The sequence below is a fragment of the Acomys minous genome, assembly GCF_964271855.1.
Source record: "Acomys minous genome assembly, chromosome: 15".
In the NCBI taxonomy this organism is placed as follows: Eukaryota; Metazoa; Chordata; class Mammalia; order Rodentia; family Muridae; genus Acomys; species Acomys minous.
The window spans coordinates 51,559,069-51,583,502 of record NC_140497.1 but is presented as its reverse complement, the minus strand read 5'-3'; the positions used below and the strand labels follow the sequence as shown (position 1 = coordinate 51,583,502).

The window sequence follows — 24,434 nt, the reverse complement described above, 5'->3', positions numbered from 1 at the left end:
GTGAACAGAACGTTTAAAAAAAAAAAAGGGTAAAGTTCGTACCCCCAGCTTGGACTTGAGTGGAGTGAGCAAAACCAGAAAGTTCTAGGAATGCACACCTCAGAGAGCTGTGAGCTGCCACTGCTTCTTCCAACAATATACGGCCCAAAGGCTTTTGTGAGAATAGCAAGCGAAAAGCACAAACCCCTCCATGACTTTTAATGCATCCAGGTTTTTACTTGCCAAGATTCTCCAGCAATTATTATATCTCTTATAATCACAAATAATTTGAAAAAGCGGGTTGAAATCAGAAAAACAAAGCAAAACAAAAACCTACAGAGATACAGGAAGTAATACTAAACAATCAGACAAGTTTGATGGCACAAGCCTTTAATCCCATCACTCAGGGTCACTGAAATTCCAAGCCACCCGGAGCTACATATCAAGACGCTGCCTCAAAATAAAAATCTATGAGTAAGTAAATAAACTGAAAAGTAAGCATACTTTGTAAAGGGTTTGCTGAGCCAGGTGCTGCAGGCCTGTAGTCCCAGTAACTTAAGAGGCAGAGGCAGGAGGATGGCAAGTTCTGGACAAGGCTACATGAGAGAGACAGAAAGACAAAGACAGAGAGATTGACAAGTATGGTCGCTCATCCCTGTAACACAGGATTTGGGAGGATGAAGCAGAAAAATTGAGATAAGTTTGAATCCAGTCAGTTCCAGGCCAACCTGGTATGGAGTGTGAAATCCTGTCTCAATAAATAAATATAAAATGTTAGTATAAAAATGTAACATGTGTGTGTGTGTGTGTGTGTGTGTGTGTGTGTGTGTGTGAATACACACACACAGATGAGAATAGTCACTTTATGTTTTTTTTTTCATTTTTACTTTATTTTTGAGATAGGGACTCACATTGTAGCCCTAGCCAGGCTAGAATTCAATATATAGACCAGGCTAGTCTCAAACTTATAGCAATCCTTCTGCCTTTGTCTCCCAAGTCTGGGACTAAAAGTTTGTGCCACCAAACCTGGTCTATCAGTTTTTAAATCAGCATGTGGAGTCTGGAGAGACGACACCGTCATTAGAACAGCTTGTTGCTCTTGCGGAGGACCTGAGTTCAGATCTACCACAACTCCCTCTGACTCCACCCTCTTCCAGCCTCTTAGGACACTCACAACTATGTGTACATACATACACACACACACACACACACACACACACACACACACACACACACAGAGTAAAATATGTTTCTTTAAAATTCAAGTAGGTAGAGCTGAAGAGATCACTCAGTGATTAAAAACATGTGTGGCTCTTGCCAAAGACCCTAGTTTGAGTCCTCGAACCCCGGTCAGGTGACTCATATTGCCTGTAATTTCAGCTCTAGGGAGCCTCACAGGTGTCAATGCAGGCAGTGAGTGATCTGTGAAGAAATTCGAATGAAAACCCAGTGCAGACTGATTTCTTCAGCCTGGATCAGACTTCAGAGAGTCTAATGCCAGGAGGTGTATCCCTAGTTTATTTAAGGAAAGCCAGTATACTGCGGGAACAGTTTCCTGGTATAATACACTTCCTGGTACACATGAAGTGTAATTATGCTGAAACTCAACTCAGGGTATGTGTCTTTTTTTTTTTTCCAAGAAGATGGGTTCTAGAAATAGGCTGCCTGTACTAGCTTAAGTGCCACAGGGCCTGGTCTGGTCTCCATCATATAGAGAGTGTAGAGTTTACCACTGGTCCTGGTTGTGGAAGCTTGTTGTAGTTTCTGACTATAAGAGTCATTTAGATTACTAGGTATCTCCTGTCCTGGTTGCAAGGGCTTGATATGGCCTGGCCCAACAGATAACACAGAACACCAGGCTAGGAATCCCCTCCAATTCTCAGCTTTCTGCGTGGAAATACAGGTTTTTCATCTTTCTCATTGAAAAGAAAATCCTGAGTGCTTAGCATTCCTTATTTCTCTAGAGATCCGTGGGCTCTGGTTTCTCTGGAGACCTGTGGGCATAAGGACCTGCATGTTATACTCCCCAAAGGGGACTCAATTCTCTCTTCTAGACTCTGTGGCACCAGTGGAGACACACATACATACATACCTAACATACTTACATGAAAAAACACACACACACTAATTAATTAACTACTTAATTATGTAGACAAAATGTGATGACAAACCTATGGTCCCAGCACTCAGAAGATAAGGACAAGATCAGGAATTCCAGCTCATCCTTGCTTGGTATTGTAGTAGACTAAAGGCCAGCCCGAACTGCAAGACACACTGTCTTTAGAAAAATACATCACACACACACACACACACACACACACACACACACACACACACACACGCAAACTAAACACACTCATGCCAAGGGACCAGATACAAATTGAGACAAAATTTAAGAGAATATTTTAATGTGCAGATCTGCAAAGGCAATTCTTGGCAGGCACAGGAAAAGAAATTAATCACAATGTCTATGCTTACTGAGACCTACCAAGTGTCTTGCACCACTCACCATGTCATATTTCCTATGATCCTCCCCAGAACTCCAAAAGTTGACTTTCAAAACTTCCCGAGTAAACAAGCCCATTAATAACGGGGTCTGTTGCTCCTGTAGGACAAAGAATCTTGTTCCTGGCAATGTTTTCAGCACAACTGAAATGGAGGCAAAGAATGCTTGTTCACTAAGCATGTAGGTGTATATGCATAGGAAAAACATCAAGGGTGCCCCTTAAATATATGTGATTTTTACATGCAAGAGCCAAGAAAAAATCTTGTGGGTGGCATAAATTTCAAAGAATTTCTGAAGCTATGGGATAAAAAAAGAATGATCTAGAAGGATCTTAGATGGGTAGGATATTTTTCAGCCTAAAGACATGAAACTAAATACGTATAAAGATGCTGGGTGGTGGCGACACATGCCTCTAATTCCAGCACTCCGGAGGCAGGCTGTGTTCCAGGCCAGCCAGGTCTACAGAGCAAGTTCCAAGACAGTCAGGGCCACACACACAGAAACTCTGTCTCAAAAACAAACAAACAAACAAACGAAAAGATTCTAGAGGCTGGAGAGATGGATGAGCAAAAAGAGAGCATACTGCTCTTATAGAGGACTCAGGTTTGATTCCCATAACTCGTGCTGACAACTCCTGGGGGATCTGACCCTCTGGCCTTGACCAGCGCCTGAGCACATCCACACACAGCCATGCGCAAATACACACGCATCTTAGTTAGCATTACCATTGCTGTGGTAAAACACCATGAGCACAAACAACTTGGGGAAGGAAAGGGTTTATTTCCCTTCCGCTTCCACAGCACAGTGCAAAGTCAGGGAAGCGTTCAGGAATGCTGCCTACCGCCTTGTTTCCCTTGGCTTGCTCAGCTGCCTTTCTTATATTGCCAAGTCCTCCTTCCCAGGGACGGCACTGCCTACAGTAAGCTGGCCCCTTCCTCGTTAATTAGTAATAATTAGCCCACCCCCTGGGCACGGTGGCCCATACTATTAATCCCAGAGCCAGGAGGATCTCTTAGTTCAAGGCCAACCAAATCTATGCAGTGAGACTTGTTAAAATAGAAAGAAAAAGAAAAAGAAAAAAATACCCTTATAGATATACTCACAGGCTAACCTAACAAAGATAATGCCACAATAGATAATAGTCTTCCTAGGTGTATCAAATTAACAATAAAACTAACCAGGATACAAGCAACTTCAGTTCCAAGGGATCCGATGCTACTGCTATAATGAAACACCATGACTTGGAGAGAAAAGGGTTTATTCGGTTTAGGCTTCCTTATCACTGCTCATCATCAAAGTACATCAGGGTGCATCTGGAGGCAGGAGCTGATGCAGAGGCCATGAATGAGTGCTGTTTACAGGCTTGCTCTCATGGCTTGCTCAGCCTGCTTTCTCATAGAACCCAGGACCACCAGGCCAGGGATGGCACCACCCACAATGGGCTGGGCAGTTCACCATCAGTCACTAATTAAGAAAATGTGCTATAGTCTTGCCTACTGACCAATCCTATATTGGTATTTCCTTAACTAAGATTTCCTCCTCGCAGATGTCTTTAGTGTATATCAGGCTGACAGACACTATCCAGGACAGATACCCTCTTCTAGCTTCCATGGACACTATATATATATATTTAAGCAGGCAAAACACTCATATGTATAACTAAGGTAAAAAAATTAGAAAATAATGTAGGCTTAGGTATAGCATAGTCAGTATAGTACTTATTAGCATAAGGTTATTGTGTAATTCAACCATAGGCAGAGGCACAGGAGAGATCAAGAAGATTCAGCTGGAGCAAAGAAAGAACCAAAAAGCAAGTAACTTGGGGATTTCGGAAAGGTGGAGTCAGGGTAACATGGACGGTTAAGAACAAACTTACACTGCTCAAGATTGTGTTGTAAAGCTTTATAAACAAATATAAATATAAATAAATATATAAATATATACTTATAAATATATAAGTACTTGCTTAGTGTGGACAAAGCTTAGGGTTTAAGTCCCAGCACTGCATAAAACAGGCACTGTGGAGCATGCCTATAATCACTCCAGAGGTGGGACAGGAGAATCAGAAGATTGAGGCCGTCCACAGACACACAGCCAACTTCAAGGCCAGCCCGCGACTACATCTTAAAAAAAAAAAAAAAGTAAAGTAGGGGCTAGAGAGATATCTCCATGGTTAAGAGCACTGGCTGCTTTTCTAGAGGACATGGGTTCAGTTCCCAACACCTTTAATAGCATCTCACAACCATTTGTACCTCCAGTTCCAAGGGATCAGATACCCCCTCTGGTTTCTGCAGGCACCAGGAAAGTGTATGGTTTGCATGCAGGCAAAACACCCCTGACACACACAAAATAAAATGATAATAATTTAAAAAAACAAAACAAAACAATATAAAAAATGGAAAAAAAACATAAGAAATGGGCATATATGAGGCGTTATTGGGAATCAGGCTATGGGCAGAGAGAGAAACTAAAATGCAACGGCTCCTCACCTAGGATCCTTTAGAGTCTAGACAACCCAAGCCAAACCATTCTCTTCCCTGTTTTCAATCCATTGCTTCACTTTAGATGGAGCAGGGAGCAAAGAGAAAGCACAGGAAGAAACTACAGAATTACGTCATGTGGGAAATGTTGGTTTAGACAGAAGAAACCCCAGTAGCTTGTTAAATTCACTGTCTTCATGAGAAAGTAGGGTTCCATCTCCATCCTGGGGAACCAAATGGTAATGGTTGCGCGGAGGAGGATTTCCGATCATCTGAAGAAAGTTCCTGACAAGCAGGACTATTCGGATACTACTGGTTTTCTTCTGCCAAACCAGCATGCGACTCTGCTCATTAGAGAAATCCAAATACAGGCAGGGTATTGATTTGATAAAACCTTAGAGGGGGAATTCAATGACTGCTGCATGGTGTGGGGGATAACTGGTTTAGTTTTGCTGCAGTTACTGTGATGAAACACCCTCACAAAAGCAACTTCACGGTGAAGAGGTTTGTTTTGTCCTAGAGCTCCAGAGGGGATTCAGTTCATAACAAGCGTGGTGACAGGAGTATAAGGTCAGCAGGTCTCACCGCATCTCAGTCAGAAGCAGCGAGAACGGGAAGTAGGACAGGACTATAAAGACTCAAGGCTTCCGCCCCCAGTGAAGTACTTCCTCCAGCAAGGCTCCACCTTCTAAAGGTCCCATAACCTTTCCGAACCGCTTCACCAGCTGGGAACCAGATGTCTAAACGTATGAGCCTAGGATGGACGTATAACATAAAATACACAACAGTAAATTTTAATATCCGCACCCCACCTAGCACCTGAAATTATATTTACAGGAAAGTGCTCAGGCAGGAAATGCCATTTAAGAGGATAACGAAGGCTTGTATGGAGTTGTCCAAGAAAAAGGGAGGCAACTCCATGGACATTCGAAAGAAAGACCATGAAAAGTAGTCAACATTTAGGGACTGGGGACATATTTTATCCCAGTTTGTAAAGTGCTTTCCTCGTGTGTACAAAACCCCCTACAGTAGCAAATAAATCAGGAGCAATGACATGTGCCTGCAATCCCAGAACTCAAGAGGTATATGCAGAGAGATGAGGAGGCAAGCCTCAGCAAACACAGTGAGTTCGAGGCCAGCCTAGGCAACGTGAGATCCTGTGGGGGAGGGGTGTAAAAAGAGAGGGAGAGAGAGATAGTAAGTTAAAATGGTGAGAAGTAGGGACTAGTGGCTCAGGGGTTAAGAGCACTTGTCGCTGCTCCAGAGGACTCAGGTTCGATTCCCAGAACTCCTATGGGAGCTTTCAATCATATAACTCCAGTTCTGGGTGATCTACTGCCATCTTCAGGCCTCTACAGGCATCAGGCAAAACACCCTTACACATAATAGTAAAAATATATATATAGTGTGTGAAGTAGAAACAATAGTTATTTCCATTCCTAAATTGAAAGTTGGTGGCAGGAAATAAACTAATAAAACCATTGCCTGCCTACATGAGCCCATACAATGAATAGATGATTTAGAATACCTGCGCGCAGATGAATAAGTGATGGTTTCTTCAGAGATGGCAAAGATTATATTTTCCTCACTCTCTGACTCTGGGCACATGACCAGGTGGTACGCTGTCTGCCATCATGGACTGTATTCCTTAAAACGCTGAGCCCAAATTAATCCTTCCTTTTAAAAACAAAAGGACTATGGTTCAAAGCCTTGTTTGGCAGACAGTGGCCATACCATAACAGAAGCCCGTGTGCAATGTCTACACTCTCCCAGACATAATGGAAGGACGACGGTTTAACTGCAGTAAATGTTCATGTAGCAGGTGTGTTCTTGAGACATTTGTCCCAGACAGAGGGCAGAGGAAGGGTCCATCAGAAATAGGCGACAGCATGTGTAATGAGTAGGGGCTAGTCTGTCAGCCTGTGCTTTAACTGGAGGCTGTGAGCCTATCTGTGCATGGTACAACGTTCCTTCCTTCCTTGCCAAGATCCTTGAAAATAAGGAAGAGAGCCAGGCAGTGGTGGCACACACCTTTAATCCCAGCACTTGGGAGGCAGAGGCAGGCAAAAGACAGCCTGGCCTACACAGAGAAACCTTGTCTCAAAGAAAGAGAGGGGGAGGGAAGGGGGAGGGGGATAGGGAGAGGGAGGGAGAGGGGGGAGAGAAAGAGAGAGAGAGAGAGAGAGAGAGAGAGAGAGAGAGAGAGAGAGAGAAAGGAGGGAAGGAAGGAAAAGAAGCAGAGAGAAAGTGGCAGTGTCACATGGGATTTTTGGCCTGGGTAGGGGCGGGAGGGGGGGTGGTGTCTGTCATTTTCTGACGTAGCCAGCCATTAGAATTCAAATACCACAACTATTCCTTGGAAACCAGAAAGTTTACTTATTCACTCTGAGTTGTGAATGAGCCCTTTATTTGAACTCTGGGCAGATGTTTTCTTTGGGTTATGGCATTCATTTTACCAGGGACTTCGGGTCTCAGTATATACACACAGCATTTACACAAGGAAGAAGACGGGACAAGGAGGGCCTGTTTGCTCCTCACAGTCCCCAAGCCATCCTAATGACGCCACTCAATAGTGCCACATCACGGAAGAACAGGGTGCATAGAGGCAGAGAGAAAAGGAAAGTGACAAAGGAGAGGGCCTAGCCCTCTGGAGAGAGGACATGGGCAGGAAGGAGAGCCAACCCTCCCATCACACTACCAGTACTGTAAGGCTATTTCCAATGTGTATGTATTGCCTCTGCTTGAGACAGTAACATGCCACAGACTAGTGCCTGGTCACACTGGCACTTCTGGCTTCATCTGCAGCGCACATTGTCCATCCCCATGAAGTTCAGATTTGTACACTGACTAGCTTGTTCATGTTCTTCTCTCACTGATGGCTCGCAGACATTTTTGCTACAGGCTGTGGATGTAGCTCAGTGGGCAGCGTGCCATCAAGCCCAGAGTTTGAGCCCCAGAGCCTCACACACCAGGTATGGCCATGCAGATCTCTAATCCCAGCACCCAGGGAATAGAGGCAGGAGAGTCAGAAGTTCAAGGTCATACTCGCTACGTAGAAAGCTTGAGGCCAGCCTGGGCTACATGAGACACTGTCTCAGAAAGAGAGAGAGAGAAAGAGAGACAGAGAGAGACATAGAAAGAGAGACAGAGGGAGCTGGGGGGTGCAGAAAGAGAGAGAGAGAGAGAGAGAGAGAGAGAGAGAGAGAGAGAGAGAGAGAAATTTTTACTACACAGAAGTCATTTTTCTAAGCTCTCCCAACACAAAAGTAAACAAAGGGCTATGTCATGGAGCTTTAACAGAACAAACAAACAACAGAATCCAGCAGAAAATAAGGACCATAAGGAAAATTAAACAGCGGCAGACCTAGCTTCCATTGGAGCTCAAGAAAATCAGCTCTACAGAAATGGTGTTTTAACTGAAGGACCCAGAAACTATGCCCAGAACACATTCCAGCTTCCAGGCAGGAAAAGAATCTAGCAAAGGAATGGCCAGGTGTGAGCCCCACATGGCTAGGACAAGGAGCAAGGCCAGTATTAGAGCCAGAGTCATAGATGACATGAGCTGGTGACACCGGCCTTTCTAAGGAAGGATTGGAAAGCCATTCACCAACCACCATAGGGGAGGCGTAATCAGAACTTGAGTGTTAGTGTCAACCCTGAAGCCCTGGGGTAAACTCTAGAGAAAGTTCAGGTAGGGTGTGGAAATGACATTTGTGAATATGATTATCAATTCTAAAGGCTAGTAAAACAGAATGGTGGAGAAAGCTAGCCTTGGTTTGCTTGGTTTGGTTTGGTTTTGGTTTGGTTTGGTTTGGTTTGGTTCTGTTTGTATGTCAGGCTTTTATATATATATATATATATATATATATATATATATATATATATATATATATATGTATGTGTGTGATTATATATGTATATATTTATTTATTTATTTATTTAGATAGATAGATAGATAGATATAGAGATAGAGATATATACCAGGCTTTCTTGTAGCTGTTCTCCTCTTACTAGATAGGACTTGCAGGTAATCCTCACCCCGAGAGAAGCTGCAGGGAACTCATGGTTCCTTTATGAATCAACCACCCTGATCTGCCCACTGCGGGAGCAACATGCTTCTCCACTAACTGAGGAGCCTGCAGGAAGCAGCACATGCACCCAGGCCCTTGAGGTCCTAAGAGCTGCTGCTCCCCTCCGTGGTGTGTCTGATGCATAATACCATTTTGTGTTTGCAAGAAGTTTTCTTGGTGCTCTGCAAAACAGAAAAACATAAAAATAAAATATCCAGAGAACCAACATGTGGGGTATACAAGCCAAGGAAAAAATAGCTATTTTTCAGATATTCCTGCAAGAATTTCAAGAAGGGGAGCCGTAGGGAAACAAAAGAAATATAAAATATTATCTGTGTGTGTGTGTGTGTGTGTACATGTTGTGTGTGTGCAGTGTGTTTTGTCTGTGTGGAGTGTGTGTGGTACATTTATGTGTGTGTGTATGGTATGTGTATGTGATATGTGGTGTGTGGAGTATGTGATGTGTGTGGAATGTGTGTTTGTGCAGTGTGTGCAGTATGTGTGTGTGTGGTATGTGTTTGTGTGTGTGGTGGGTGTGCATATGTATGTGCATGTGGTGTGTTTGAGTGTAATCTGTATAAGCATGTGGTGTGCTATGTGTTTATGTGTGTGTGGTATGTGAATGTAGGGAGTGTGGTGGATTGCGGTATATATGTATGTATATGTCGTGTGAGTGTGTGGTATGTGTTTGTTGTATGTATGTGAAATGTGTATGTATGTATGTAATGTGTGTGTTATGTGTTTGTGTATGTGGGGTGTGTGTGGTATGGCATGTGTGGTGTATATGGTTTCTGAGTGTAAGTGTGTGGTATGTGTTCATTATATATGGAATGTTCATTTAGTGTGTGTGAGTGTATGTGTGTAGTATGTGTTTATGCATGTGTATTTGGTGTGTGTGTGTGTGTGTGTGTGTGAGTGTATGTGTGTGTAGTATGTGTTTATGCATGTGTATTTGGGGTGTGTGTGTGTGTGTGTGTGTGTGTGTGTGTGTGTGTGTGTGTGTGTTTATACACTAGAAACTAAACTCAGGACATCACATATGCTAGACATACATCCCACCACTGAACTATACCCTCAAGCCTGAAGACAATATATACTGAGTAATTTTCACACCCACATGATGGTGGTAAGAACGTCTTTTGTGGAATTAGAGGCATGGTGGTAGAGAGTGCCTGCCTGCTCATGAACTCTTGGCCCTGACACTCAATCAGAGGTAATTAGGTTCCTCATTCAGAAGTCAGAAGTGTCGGACAGTGCCACCTACGGTGTCTTTCCACCCAGCTCTTCACTGAAAAAGAAAAAGATGCTACTGCATTTTGTTCATTACTAGAAGGACAGTCTGGGGGATGCTAAGGTAGAAACCTCACTGTATGTGGCCTTGTCCATGAGTGATATCTCTGCCCAAAACACCTACACTAACATCAGTGTTTCAGCTAAAGATACAGCTCAGCTGTAAAGCACCTGCCTGGCAGATGCAAGGCTTAACCCACCCAACACTAAGCAGGCAAATAAATAGACAAATAAAAAGTTATATAAAGCCACCTGTGGAGAAATATGCCTATAATCCTAGAGCTGGGGAGGCAAGAGCAGGAGAAACAGGGCAAGCTCAAGGCCTGCCTGGGCTATACAGCATGACCCTGTCTCAAGAAGAAGAAAAAGCAACAGTGGCTTTTGTTTTGTGTTGCTTGTTAACGCTTGTTTGTTTGCTTGCTTTAAGACATGGTCTTACTTAGTAGCCCAGGCTGGCCTGGAACTCAGAGATTCCTCAGCATTTGTCTCCTGAGAGCTGGGGTTAAAGTCATGCACCTGCATTCTCAGCAAGCAAGAATGTTAATTTCAAGCATGAAGGAAGCTGGAGGGTATGGAAGGCCATTTTATACCAGTGCACGGTACCCCAGAGGCACAGCGCAGCATTCCTGAATTCAGTCCTTCATCCTCTTCCTCCACTGTCCTTCAGCATGCACTTGCCAGTAGGTGGCACCACAGATCTCTTTTCTGGCCTCTTTTCTTCTCCTGTAGTGACAATAAAAATACGCTCTGGTTTCTGTGACTTCTTAACAGAATTAATCATTTTCACAGTCCTTGAAGAAACAGGTGTGGTCCATCCAATTTCAAAATATTGCTAAGTTACAAGGTGTGTGTGGCCGTGTTTCTATACTAACTGTGGCACTGACATTCTCCACGCTCCACTCACACAATCCTGTGAGTTGGTTTTGCTGGTGAGCCTCATTTCCTTTTTTCTTGAATTAATCTTGGGAGTCACCTCTGCTTCCCTATATAGCCAATAGGATGCCCACATTCCAAACTGAATCCTGAATTCATTCCTTCCCTCTTTTTCTTTTCACTAAATCTTCCCTTTTTGCTCAAATGTTAGGACAGAGCTAAAAGAGAAAAAAACAACTCACCTGAGATCTTTCTCAGTTACTGCTTTTCCTTCCATCTGTTTTGCATATTGATTTTTTATCAAAATCTGCTTCGGTCTGTCTTATCCTTCTGAAGATCTGTGTTCCCTTTCTTAACCCGAACCAATAAAATGACTCAGCAGGAAAACACTGCACAAGGCCCTTGACCTGAGTTCAATCCCCAGAACCCAGGTAAAGGTGGAAAATGAGAACAGACTCTACAAAGTTGTCCTAGGACCTACACACACTCACACACACACACATACACACACACACACACACACACACACACACTCACACACACACACACACACACACACACACACACTCACTCACGCACCGCATGCCGCCCTGCTGCCACCATGACCATCACCACCATTATTCTAGGCCTTTTTTTTTTTTTTTAAGCTGGAGTCTCATGGAGTGGCTGCCAGCTCTCTATGTAGCTGACCTGACCCCCTGTCTTCCTGCCTCAGTTTCTCAAGGGCTGAGATAGTAGGCATGCGCTACCACATTTTCTGTCTTATTTCTAAAAACCATTTTAAAGTCCTGTTGTTTTAATTTTGTTCATGCATGCACTGCAGCTTTTAGAAATGGGAAGGGCCTATGGGCATGGCTACAATAATCCTAGCCGTAGGAAAGCAGAGACAAGTAGATTTCTGTGAGTTCAAGGTCACATAAGAGTTCAGGCCAGCCAAGGCTACAGAGAGAGAGAGAGAGAGAGAGAGAGAGAGAGAGAGAGAGAGAGAGAGAGAGAGAGACAGACAGACAGACAGACAGACACACAGACACACAGACACACAGACACAGACACAGACACAGACACAGAGAGACAGAGAGAGGTGGGGGGGATATGTTGAGATCATTATTTGAATGCCACATGAAAAGGAACCTGTGGCATTAGGGAAGAGACTAATACATCACTTTCTTAAACAGTATCTGAAGGATTTGAAGTGGTATGCTGGGAAGATGTGACCACTCTTTTCTCTTAGGTGTTTTCTCCTAGGCTCTTGGCAGTGTTTTAAATGGTTGGATTTTGTCTAAAAGACAAAGAAAGCTAGGCAGTTTTTTCAAGCAAGATAATGCTGCAGCTGTGTGTGTGTGTGTGTGTGTGTGTATGTGTGTGTGTGTGTGTAAACAAGTGTATGCACTATATGTAAACCAGTGTGTGCTGAGTTCCCATAGAGACCGAGGACACTGAGTCCTCCTCTGTCACTTGCCACCTTATTCCATTTAGGTCACAGGATCTGAAGGTAGACTGTCAACCAGAAAATTCCATTGACACTCTTGTCTCCATCCCCAACAGTGCCAGAGTTGTAGGTGCATGCACAGCCACATTAGGCTTCTTTCTTTTTGTGAAGATTTTTTTATCATTTTTAATTGTGTGTATATATGGGAGTCTGTGCATTAGAGTGCAGGTGGAGCCAGAAAAGGAAATCACAGGCAATCGAGGGCCACCTCTTGTGGCTGCTGGGAATGGAACTTGTGCCCTCTGGCAGCACAATGCATATTCTTAAGCATTGAGCCATCTCTCTAACCACTGAACCATCTCTCTAACCATTGAACCATCTCCCTAACCACTGAACCATCTCCCTAACCACTGAACCATCTTCCTAACCAATGAGCCATCTCCCTAACCAATGAGGCATCTCTCTAACCACTGAGCCATCTCTCTAACCACTCACTCCAACTCTTGGATTTTTGCAAGTGTGCTGGGATCAAAACTCACATCATCTCCTTTTACCTACTGAGCCATCTCTCTGGACTCAGTGCTACAATTTCCCCCCCCCCCCCAGGAACTACTATTTCCTGTCTTTATAGCTGTGTCCTGCATTGGAGTCTCAAGTTACCATTTTTCTGGTTGAACTGTTAACATCTAATCTTGATTGCTTTTGATTTGTAATTTAATCTGGCAAAGGTTGCTAAAAATATTAATAAGTTCCAAAGTCTTGGGTTTGAGAGAGAGAGAGAGAGAGAGAGAGAAAGAGAGAGAGAGAGGGAGGGAGGGAGGGAGAAGAGAGACTGTAATTGTATATTCATCATCTGGCTAGCAGATGGTTGCCAACTCCAGGAGATCCAGCACCCTCTTCTGGCCTCTAAGACCCCTTAACACATGCAGTGTACACATACACATAGATAGGTAGGTAGGTAGCTAGGTAGATAGATAGATAGATTCTTTTATTGAAAAAATAATAATAAAATGAAATAGGATGAATGCGATGCCCTGCAGTAAAGGCACTTGCAATATAACCTGACAAATGGTGTTCAATCCTCACAATGCACATAAAGGTTCCAGGGGGGAACTGACTCCCCAAAGTTGTCCTCTGATCTCTACATGCTGCCACAGCACCCCGCATACACATCATACACACAAGATAGCAAATAATAAGAAGTGAGACACACCTGTTTTACTCCTAAGGTTTAAAAAAAAAATCTCATAAAACAAATGTGTGATCCCTTCAGGTCCCTATGTCACTTTCCTATTTATGTGAAGCCAGTTTGAGTTAATCATGCCAAATTAAAATTTAAAACGCACGCGTCTTCTTATTTTTTAAAGATTTATTTATTTTGATTTTAGGTATATGGCTATTTTGCCTTCCTGTCTACATGTGTACAGTGTGCAAGCCTGGTGGCTGAGGAGGGCAGAAGAGGGTATCAGATGCCTCAGAATGAAATTACAGACAGTTGTGAGTCACCATGTGGATGCTGGGAACCAAACCCAGGTCCTCTATAGGAGAAGCAAGTGCTCTAACCACTGAGCCATTTCTCCTGCCCCCTTTTCTTGGTTTTTGTCTGTATGCTTGTTTTTGGTTTGGGTTGAGTTGTCTTTTTAGAGAAAAATTTGCATCTACAGACTAGACTGGCCTCAACTCACACTTACCCTACTCTGGCCTCCCTAATACTGAAATGGCAGCCGTATGTCACCACACCAAGACATATTTCATTTTCACCAAGGCCAATTATATTGTCCTGGGCACATGGGTACTTCATTAGGTTTTATCACACATATGTTTGATTCTAAAACAAATAATTGCTGAGCAATTCTCTGGATTACAGTGCCCTAAGCCACTGTTTGTTTCCTACTGTAGGTGAGAACACCTTTGGTCGTTCATGGAGCTTCCATTCACCAACCTGGAGGTGGCGTTCATTTTACTGGCTTTCTTCATCTTTTCCTTGTTTACTCTGGCTTCCATCTACACCAGCCCTAATGAAAGGACCGAAGGTAACGCAGAAAAGAGAGAGCAAGCCCTTCCCGGCCACTCTCTGTCTTGTCTTCCACAATCACCTTTCTGTGTGTTTGGATTTGGTTTCATTTCTGTTCTTTATATGAGAATGAGGATGTTTGGTTTTATGGGTGGCATACGTATGTGGCTTCGTTTACATATACATGGAAAGGCTTAGAATTGGAGTTTTGTCCAGCTCTGGAAAGGCAGCTCAGTTGGGGTTAAGGCTATAAAGCCAGCTGATACAGTGCTTGCCCAGCACACAGGAAGCCCTCAGAAGTGCATCTGCCAGGTGCTGTGGCATATGTCTGCAATCCAGCACCCTGAAGGAGGATCAAGAGCTCACTATCCAGCCTGAAATGCAAGAAACGCCATCTCAAAAATTGGTAATTCTACAGCAGCACCAGGGAGGCAGAGGCAGGCAGATCCCTGCGCTCAAGGCCAGTCTGGTTTACAGAGTGAGAGTTCCAGGGCAGCCAGGGCTAAGCAGAGAGACCCTGCCTTGACAAACCAAAACAAATAAATTAACTAATAAATAACAAAAATAATAATAAATTCCTATCAAGGCTTCAAACATACAAAAAACGAAGATATATTTTAAAACCCAATACCGTGCTCTTGACAATATCGGCAAGTATTAAAAAAGGAAGCATATGATCTAAATGAGTGTGCTAGGTAGTCCATTTCCCCCCAAGATCTATGCTAAATATGGAATTCAGAGAGCATTTTGAGACCAAAAAATTATACATGTATGAATAAGCATCTGCCAAAAACATCATATATATTTATAGAAAATAGGATAAAATCATAAACAAGTTGTGCTTATAAGTGTTTGTTTGTTTATTTTTGAGACAATGACTCACTAAGTAGCCTTTGTTGTCCTTGAACCTACGATATAGACCAGGATGGCTTTGACCCCACAGGGTTTTTTACCTCCCAAGGGCTGAGATTAAAGTCACATGCCACATGTCACATGCCTGGCTGGGTTTGTGGTGGTTTGTTTTGAATTTTTACTTTTCGTGTGTATGATTGTTTTGCCTACACGTATGCACATATGTATGTATGTATTATGCATGAGGACTATGTGCATGCCTAGTGCCTAACAAGGTCCAAAGAGGCATTGGACCCCCCTGGAACTACAGTTACCAATGGCTCTAAGACCCCGAATGGGAACCAGGAACCAATCCCCGTACCCTGCAAGAGCAGCAAATGCTCTTCAGCACTGAGCCATCTATCCTACTCTTTCCTCTGTTTATGGTTTCTCTATCAAGCCGTTTTCATAGGTTCTTGTCTTGAAAACACACTGTCTTCAATAGATTATGCCTCAGAGGCAGGCAACACTTACATGGCCAACTGGAAACAGAATAGAAGGCTGTTAAACACACCAGCCCCACCAAATGCATCCTCGGATTCCCACTGACCTAATTGGAGTCTATAAAGCCTGGTTCCTGATTCACAACTTGTTTAGATTGTACTGTTTCAGATGGATTTGGCTGACAGGGTTAAACCAATGCAGCACTTAATCTAGCTGGATAATGTATTTCCTTCCCATGGTAGTGAATTTGGGGCTGGCATGACCTTCCCTGGTATCTTGAACCAAGTCTGTTTCTACATTGGTTCCTTGCCATCAGTAACATCATGCTCCATGTTATGGGCCAATCCAGAAGATTGGAAATCAAATCTTTGCTCTCAGAAGTCAAAAAGCTAGCCAAAATTTTGAATTTGCATTTGGAAAGCAAGAAAGGTAAAACCAATAATGCCTGCCTGTTACACACACAAACACACACATACACACACAAATGCATGTGTATCTATATATCCATATATGTATATATTATATGTGTGTGCATATATACATACTGCGTGTGTTTGTGTGTACCTTAACTTTAACCATGCTATCATCAAGGAGCTGATGGGCATTAAGTTAGGGAAGACTCAAGCCAGAAGGAATATTTAAATTACTTGACCTTTAAAACTATATATGTGTGAGTGTGTGAGTACATGCATGTACATACATGCACACATATTTAATTATTTATTGATTTATTTGTTGCAGCAGGGTCTTGTGATATAGCCCTGCCAGGCCTGGAACTCACTACATAGACCAGGCTAGTCTTGAACTTATAGAGATCTGCCTTCTTCTGACTTCTAGCTACTGGAATTAAAGATGTGCCCCCACTTCCAGCCTATTTATTTGTTTTCAAAATAATACTTCTTACTTTGGGAATTTCATGTGTGCATACATCTTTTGCTCATAGCAAAAGTCACTCACTCCCCTTCAAATCCCCGCAGACTTCTCTCCAACAGATCGCTCCAAATTTATGTCTTTGTCTTTCTGCCTTTTTTTTACACCACTGAGTCTAGTTAGTATTGTCTATATCCAATAGCGTATGTTCAACTACCAGTAACACACCCTCAAAGAAAAAAAAAACCAGCCATCTCCTTGTTCCCAGCAGCCATCAGCTGTCAACAGTGTTTCAGCTAAGGGTGGGGCCTTAAGAGCCAGACCAAAACTCATCATTTTGTATGGTTCGTTTTAAATTTAATTTTCAAAAATACAGTTTTAGGCTGATGATGCCACTCAGTTGGTAGAGTGCTTGCCTGGGAAGCCCAGAGTTCTAGATGAAACCTCCAGTACCGCATAAACCAGGTGTGTTGGTGGACATCGCTACAAAATAGGTGGAAGCAGAAAGACCACGGTTACCCTTAGCCTTATCTGGAATTTGAGACCAGCCTGGGCTAAAGATCCTGCCTCAAAAAATAAAAAAATAATAATAAAAATAAAATAGAAAAAGAAAGTAAGCTTCCTGTTACAGAAGTATATAGCCAATGATCATTTACCATCCGAGAAGTCTGCAGACACGCGTGTAAATCTACACATTCTGACATCTTTACACCTAACCCAGGAAAGGTGGACAAGCTCTGAAAACCAGTTGCACCGTAGATGCTTCCTCAGCCTTTTGCTTTCTGAAACCACCCCCCCCTCTTTCTCTCTCTCTCTCTCTCTCTCTCTCTCTCTCTCTCTCTCTCTCTCTCTCTCTCTCTCATGTTTCACAGCACGGCTTTATCAGGAAGAACTGTGTGTCCCTCTCATAGATAAGAGCCACTGTCAACTTCTGTTATGGGCTCTCGGGTTTACCTGATGCAGGGTAAACAGAGGCCCCCCCCCCTCCACCTTGTCTCAGGCAGTTGACGGAGACACTCTGCCTCTTTGTCTTACAATTGTTTTTACTGAGATTAGAACTGTTTGTCCCTCTGAAGCTAGCTGCAGACAAAGATAAGTGCTTCCTGTAAGGCTAATGGAAGGAGCATCGTCCTGATTGCAGAGGTCCCAGGAGTCCATCAGGACACCCTTCCCTGTAACAGGCTAAAGGAAAGTCAACCAGCTAAGGCCCAACAGCTCTGGATTTGCCATGCAGCCAACATGGCACTGGGTTGACTCAAACCAATCTCTTTATTTGTTCTCTCTTTCTTCTTCTTCTTCTTCTTCTTCTTCTTCTTCTTCTTCTTCTTCTTCTTCTTCTTCTTCTCTTCCTCCTCCTCCTCCTCCTCCTCCTCCTCCTTCTTCTTCTTCTTCTTCTTTTGCTTCCTTTTCCGCCTCCTTTTTTTCTCACAAAAATAGTGTATGACTCCTATGTGTGATCGTCTCAAATGAGTATAATGAAGGATCACATAGTTTCCTAGTTGGATTACAACTTATTTTCTGGGTGAAAGGGACCACTGTTCAGTATAAAAATCTCACTAGGAGGCCAGTGAGAAGGCTAAAGGCTCCAGCCATTGGGCTTGAAGACATGAGTTTGATCCATGGAGCCCACATCCTACAAGGAAGGAAAGAGCTACTCCTACAGCATATGCAAGCATTCATGCACTACAGTCTCTCGCACAGATACACACTAATCAATCAGTTAAAATGTGATTTTAAAAAGTAATCTCCCTAAAAACTATTAGTCAGTGAGAACAGAATTTAGGAAGAAAAATCCTCCGCTAGATCCCGCTGTTCACCACAATTCATCCATCATCACCTGTGTCTTCTGAGAGAGAGAAAATGGGTAGAAAAGAACAAAATACGGGCTTCCATCGAGGTAAAAATAAAATTAGTGGCAAAATAAGGTGGCTCATCAGTCACAGGCACTTTCTGCCAAGCCTGATGACTCGGATTGAAACCCCAGGGTCCTCATGCTAAAAAATTAAAACCAACTCCTACAAGTTGTTTCGTGACCACCATATGCATATGCCACACACTTAGATATGTAAATAAATGTAAAAACACTTTTTAAAAGTAAATGCTTTGTCTCCACTGAATTATTCCTTTGAAAATTAAAAAAGAAAAACTCAATAACAAATAAACCAGGTAAGGCAATAGTTTACGAAAAATAAGAACGCACTGTGCACACCACCTAGAATGTTCTCATCTTTGCAGATTTGGCTGGTTTGGGTGTGTGCTCTAGCCGGCTCTCAGAACACTGCTTGGGACATAGGTGTTTCTGAAGAACTCATAACTGAATGCCATGGCTAATACACTCAGCTTATTTATTTAGGCAATCTCACTGTGTGCTTTCCAAATTCATTAGCATGATGTATTCTACCTCTCTCACTCCTAGTTCTTTCTCCTAACTCCTCCATAATAATATAATAACTTCAAAGCTTCATCATCATTTAAGCCTGTCTAAAGCTATGAAGCAGATATTACTGTATCTAGAAAATCTACAAACATACTCACCGTTATCCTTTACATAAAATGTCATGCCCTTGTGAAGGAGCAGAAACACCATCATAGGCTGATGTGTACCCGAAGACATCACCCAATAGGAGGCAGGCTGGTGGCTTACCCCTGTGGTCCTGGCTCTAAAGAGGTGAAAATGAGAGGATCAGGAATCTGAGCCAGCCTGGGCTACATAAGACCCTATCTCAAAAGAGGAGTGGGGCTGGAGAGATGACTCCATGGCTAAAAGCATGTGCTGCTGTTACAAGGGGACCCAGTTTGGTTCCCAGTACCCAAATGGTTGCTCACTATCACCTATGACTCTAACTCCAGAGGCTCTAACACCCTCTCCTGGCCTCCTCAGTCACTAGACACATACATGGTACATGTATGTACATGCAGGAAAAAAAACTCATACACATAAAATAAAAACAAATAACCCAGTAATAATAATAATAATGATGATGATGATGATGATGATGATGATGATGATAATAATAATAATAATAATAATAATAATAATAATAATAGCTGAGCATGGTAGTATATGCCTTTAATCCCAGCACTCAAGAGGCAGAGGCTCAAGGGGATGTAAGTTCAAGGTCAGGCTGGTCTTCAGAGCAACTTCCAGGACAGCCAGGGCCACACAGAGAAACCCTGTCTCAAAAAATAATGATGATAATAAATAAATAAAATTTTAAGAAGATAGTATCTGAATTGCCTATAAGCAACCTCCAGTAAACCGTGTCACACAGAGCACATGAACTCAGAACAGTGCATGTCTGTGTAGATAAGCTCTGATTGCTGGTTCTCAATGTATATTTGATCACTCATCTATAGCGTTCACATTCAATATGCTCACGAGCTACATGTTCTAATCTCAAATAAAATGTAACTAGCATGAATGCATGTGCTTGACAGAAGAAACAATGTAACGAATGCCAGAGTCAGATACAGATACATTTGGAGGTGAGATCTAAGGATGTAATAAAGTATCCACCTGGTGTGCACAGGGCCCTGTAGTTCTCCCCTTTCCCCTGACCCCCCACTCCCCCCACTCCCCCCACTCCCCCACATACCAGGAAAAATATCTATGCATAGCTAGAGTCATCTATTTCCGTTCTTGGTGTGGTCCAGACCACCGTGTCTTTTTCCTTTCTTGAACTATAAAGAATCATTTCCACCTGTTTCATTGTACTTGGTTTTCTAACCCTCACACTACAAAGCTACAGCATCAGTCATAGCCCATGTCTCCTCAGAGACTACTAAGCCACAGGGTAGCAGGCAGGAATCATTTCCTGCCTGGGTTATATTGTCATCCACCTGTCTTTGAAAGCTGTCTTGTTTAAAGAGCAGGAGGAAGTGATAAAATGTAAGTGACCCAGTAGGAAATTATAAGGATATTCTAGGTAGGTAATGATCCTTCATCAAAGGTGTGTGCACAGCCTCCTGACAAACAGGAGCCGCCCACATCCTCAGTCCAGACACTCCCTTCCAGGGAAGCTGTGGGAACTACCAGGTAGAGAGCCTTTGTGACTTCATCCATGAGCCTCGGGACACTAGAGGCTGATGATCCTGGGTCACCAAGTCAGATTAAGAGAAAAATGAAACTATTTTAGAATTCTTTAGCTACAATTGAAAGCTTTACATACATTACGAACTCATTTAAAATTTACATAATGGTGCACATCTTTAGTCCCAGCACTTGGGAGGCAGAGACAGCCTGGTCCACATGGAGAATTCCAGGATACCTAAGGCTTTAAAAAGACACCCTGTCTCTATAACAAAAACAACAACAACAACAATAATAATAATAATAATAATAATTTATAGGGCTAGAGAGCTGGCTCAATGGTTAAGAACACTGGCTGCTCTTCCAGAAGACCCAGGTTTTGATGTACTATACCCACAAGGCAGCTCACAGCTCCAGTTCCAGTACTCTCTCCCACCTCAGCAGGTGCCAGGCACACATATTTGACCTATAGGCTACATGTAGGCAAAATATCTTATGCATAAAGTAAATACATCTTCAATGAATTGATTATAGGGCTGTGGAGATGGCTCAGCAGTTAAGAGCACTACACATTGCTCTCCCAGAAGCCCCGAGTTCAATTCCCTGCACCATCATCAGGCAGCTTACAAACTGCCCGTAACCCCAGGTCTAGAAGTACATAATGTCTCTGGCACTCACTTGCACATACACGAAGAAGAAGAAGAAGAAGAAGAAGAAGAAGAAGAAGAAGAAGAAGAAGAAGAAGAAGGAGAAGGAGAAGGAGAAGGAGAAGGAGAAGGAGAAGGAGAAGGAGAAGGAGAAGGAGAAGGAGAAGGAGAAGGAGAAGAAGAAGAAGAAGAAGAAGAAGAAGAAGAAGAAGAAGAAACAACAACAAGAAGAAGAAAAACAAGAACAAGAAGAACAAGAACAAGAAGAACAAGAACAAGAAGAACAACAAGAAGAATTTATTTCTAGTCCTTGGTCAGAGTATACACCTCTAACCACAGTGTTTGAGAGATGAAGACAATTGGATCATGGCCAACCTAGGCTACCATACATGGGGGAAGGGGCCAAACAAGTTATTTAGGCGTTTCAACTGCTCTTGTTATACTGTGTCGATATGACCAAGACCATATTACAGTACTTTCTAAGAGACTACATAGTAGGGACGGTAGGAAATAGATCAGGGTGAGTCAGGCAGGCTCCCATGCCTACCACTCGCAGTATGACTAGAGGAAATTCTGTAAGGGCCTCGAGGCTGTCTTGCTTCACCTATAAATTAGTGCAGATAAATTACTCACACGGAGCTGTCATGTGAATTTGAAATGTGACCGGTGAAATGCGATCATGTGTTTAGAACATAGCATTTTCTTTCTCAAGTTACCTTACTTCCGTGTTGTCTGCTCTTCTTGCTCAGGTCATAGGTTGCCTGTGATCTGTTCTGTAGTGTGCTCTTGTCTATGTCTCTGCCACTGTGTTAAAGAGCTGTCATCGATGTTTTCAACTGCATTTTCTTAGGGCATTTATCTTACACACACACATACACACACACACACACACACACACACACACACACACACACACACTCAACTCCAAACACGTTGAGTTGGTTGAAATGAGTGTCACATCTGCAGTTTTCTAAACTATGCCTGGTTTGGTTTTTTAGGTTAGGGGTCAGGGTTTTGTGTGGGGCTGGGGGTGGTGTTGTTTTGAAGGGGATTTGATATCCAGCTTTGGTTTTTTGTGTGTAACACCAAATGCAGCTTGATGGCAAGAGATATTTGGTGAGAGCCTGCTCATAGGTATTACAGTTCAAATATTTGTTGGGAACCTGTATTAGATATTATAGCTCTTCTAAAAAATATGAAACTTGCTTTATTCTGAAAGGATTGGTTAATAAACACATGCCGCTCAAAAAAAAAAGCTCCAGAACACACATATGAATTCTGAAATCTGAGTGGCCATATCCTTAAAGGAATATTGACAAGAGCAGATAGCATTGAACAAACAATTATTCTGCCATCACCGTGACTGACTCAGGCTATCTTCCTACAAGGCCTATAAATACCTGCATACTTATTTTCACTCAACAGCTGGTCACCATGTCCCTCTGTTTACTGACGGGTTCACTGCCCTGACCACGAACTTTTAAATATTCATGAGGCAGAAACCCCCACACATTCCAGTGAACACATCATCTTTCCATGCTGATCCGGTGCTCAGCAATCACGTTAGCCTCTCCTAAGGGCAGATTTTATGCCACTTGAACCATGTCACAATACCCTATCCAATGCCTATGCCCTCTGACAGCCATCATTTGTAGACTACCATGTGCACTCCAGTGTAGTACAAGCCAGTTGTTTTGTTTTGTTTTGTTTGAGACATGGTCTCACTGTGTAGCTCTGACTGTTGTAGAACGCACTAAGCAGGTCAGGTTGGCCACAAACTTGCAAGAGATTTACCTGTTTTAAGATTAAAGGTGTGCACTACCCCTGACCCTGCAAACTTTTGTATATCGATCCCTATCTAGAGGTACATTTCTGAATCATTGTGCCATTGTCCTCCTATCATTTGCTGTTCATTTTGATTGTTATCATTGATAAATGAAGAATCAGTAAAGAAACCTTGCACTGGATATGGTGGTATGCACTTTAATCTAAAAGAAAGAGAGTGAGAAGTGGGGAGGAAGGGAGGGAGGGAGGGAGGGAGGGAGGGAGGGAGGGAGGGAGGGAGGGAAAGAGACCTTACAGAATATTTCTGTCTGCATTTATTTCTAGTTAGTTTGGTGGTTAGGTTGTGAACCACCTGTTGGGTGCTGGGAACTGAATTCCAGTCTTCTGTAAGGGCAACAACTTTTAATCATGGAGCCATCTGGCCACAGGCTCTTATGCACACACTTGGTACACATAAACTCACAGGTATACACACATATCATAAAAGTAAATAACTAAAATGTTTAAAATGTACTCTAAGTAATAATTTTGTTAATTTTAGTTTTATATATTTATATTTTAAATTTTTTTAGGTTCATTTATTTTACATGCATGAGTATTTTGTCTGAATCCATGTATGTATACCATATGCATACCTGGTGCTTACAAGGGTGAAAAGAGAGCATCAGATTTTCTGGGACTAGAATCATATGTGGTTGTCAGCTGCCATGTGGGTGCTAGGACTTGAACCTGGGTCTTCAGCAGGAGCACCAAATGTTCTGAACAACTAAGCTAACTCTCCAGCCCATATAAATGTGTGTTTTGTGTGTGTGTGTGTGTGTGTGTGTGTGTGTGTGTGTGTGTGTGAATTTGTATTGTTTATTCACAAATCAAATTATCAATCATTCCTAGACAAATAGAAACATAGGGAGTAGGTAACTCTGGAGACTGAAGTAGGAGATAAAGCTTATACCCTTCAAAAGTTATTGACAAAAAACTATTTTACCAGGAAGATGTTATGACTTACTTCCATATTCAACAGCACACATTGCTGTTCAGAGTTCACAATGTGCATTAGTGCATTCTTGACAACTTGTGACACTCCTTGGGGTGTGTCTTGGTTACTTTTCTATTCCCGTGATGAAAC

General features: G+C 42.7%; 1 protein-coding gene across 1 annotated transcript in view; it reads left to right on the top strand.

Annotated features, from left to right (window-relative positions):
• Nucleotides 1-24,434, top strand: part of SMIM31 (small integral membrane protein 31) — a 42,479-nt gene that overhangs the window by 3,638 nt on the left and 14,407 nt on the right. Inside the window, exon 2 of the mRNA XM_084759825.1 lies at nt 14,527-14,660. Coding sequence (XP_084615951.1) covers nt 14,549-14,660 — 112 coding nt within the window. The 5' untranslated portion in view covers nt 14,527-14,548. The remainder of the gene's footprint in view (nt 1-14,526; nt 14,661-24,434) is intronic.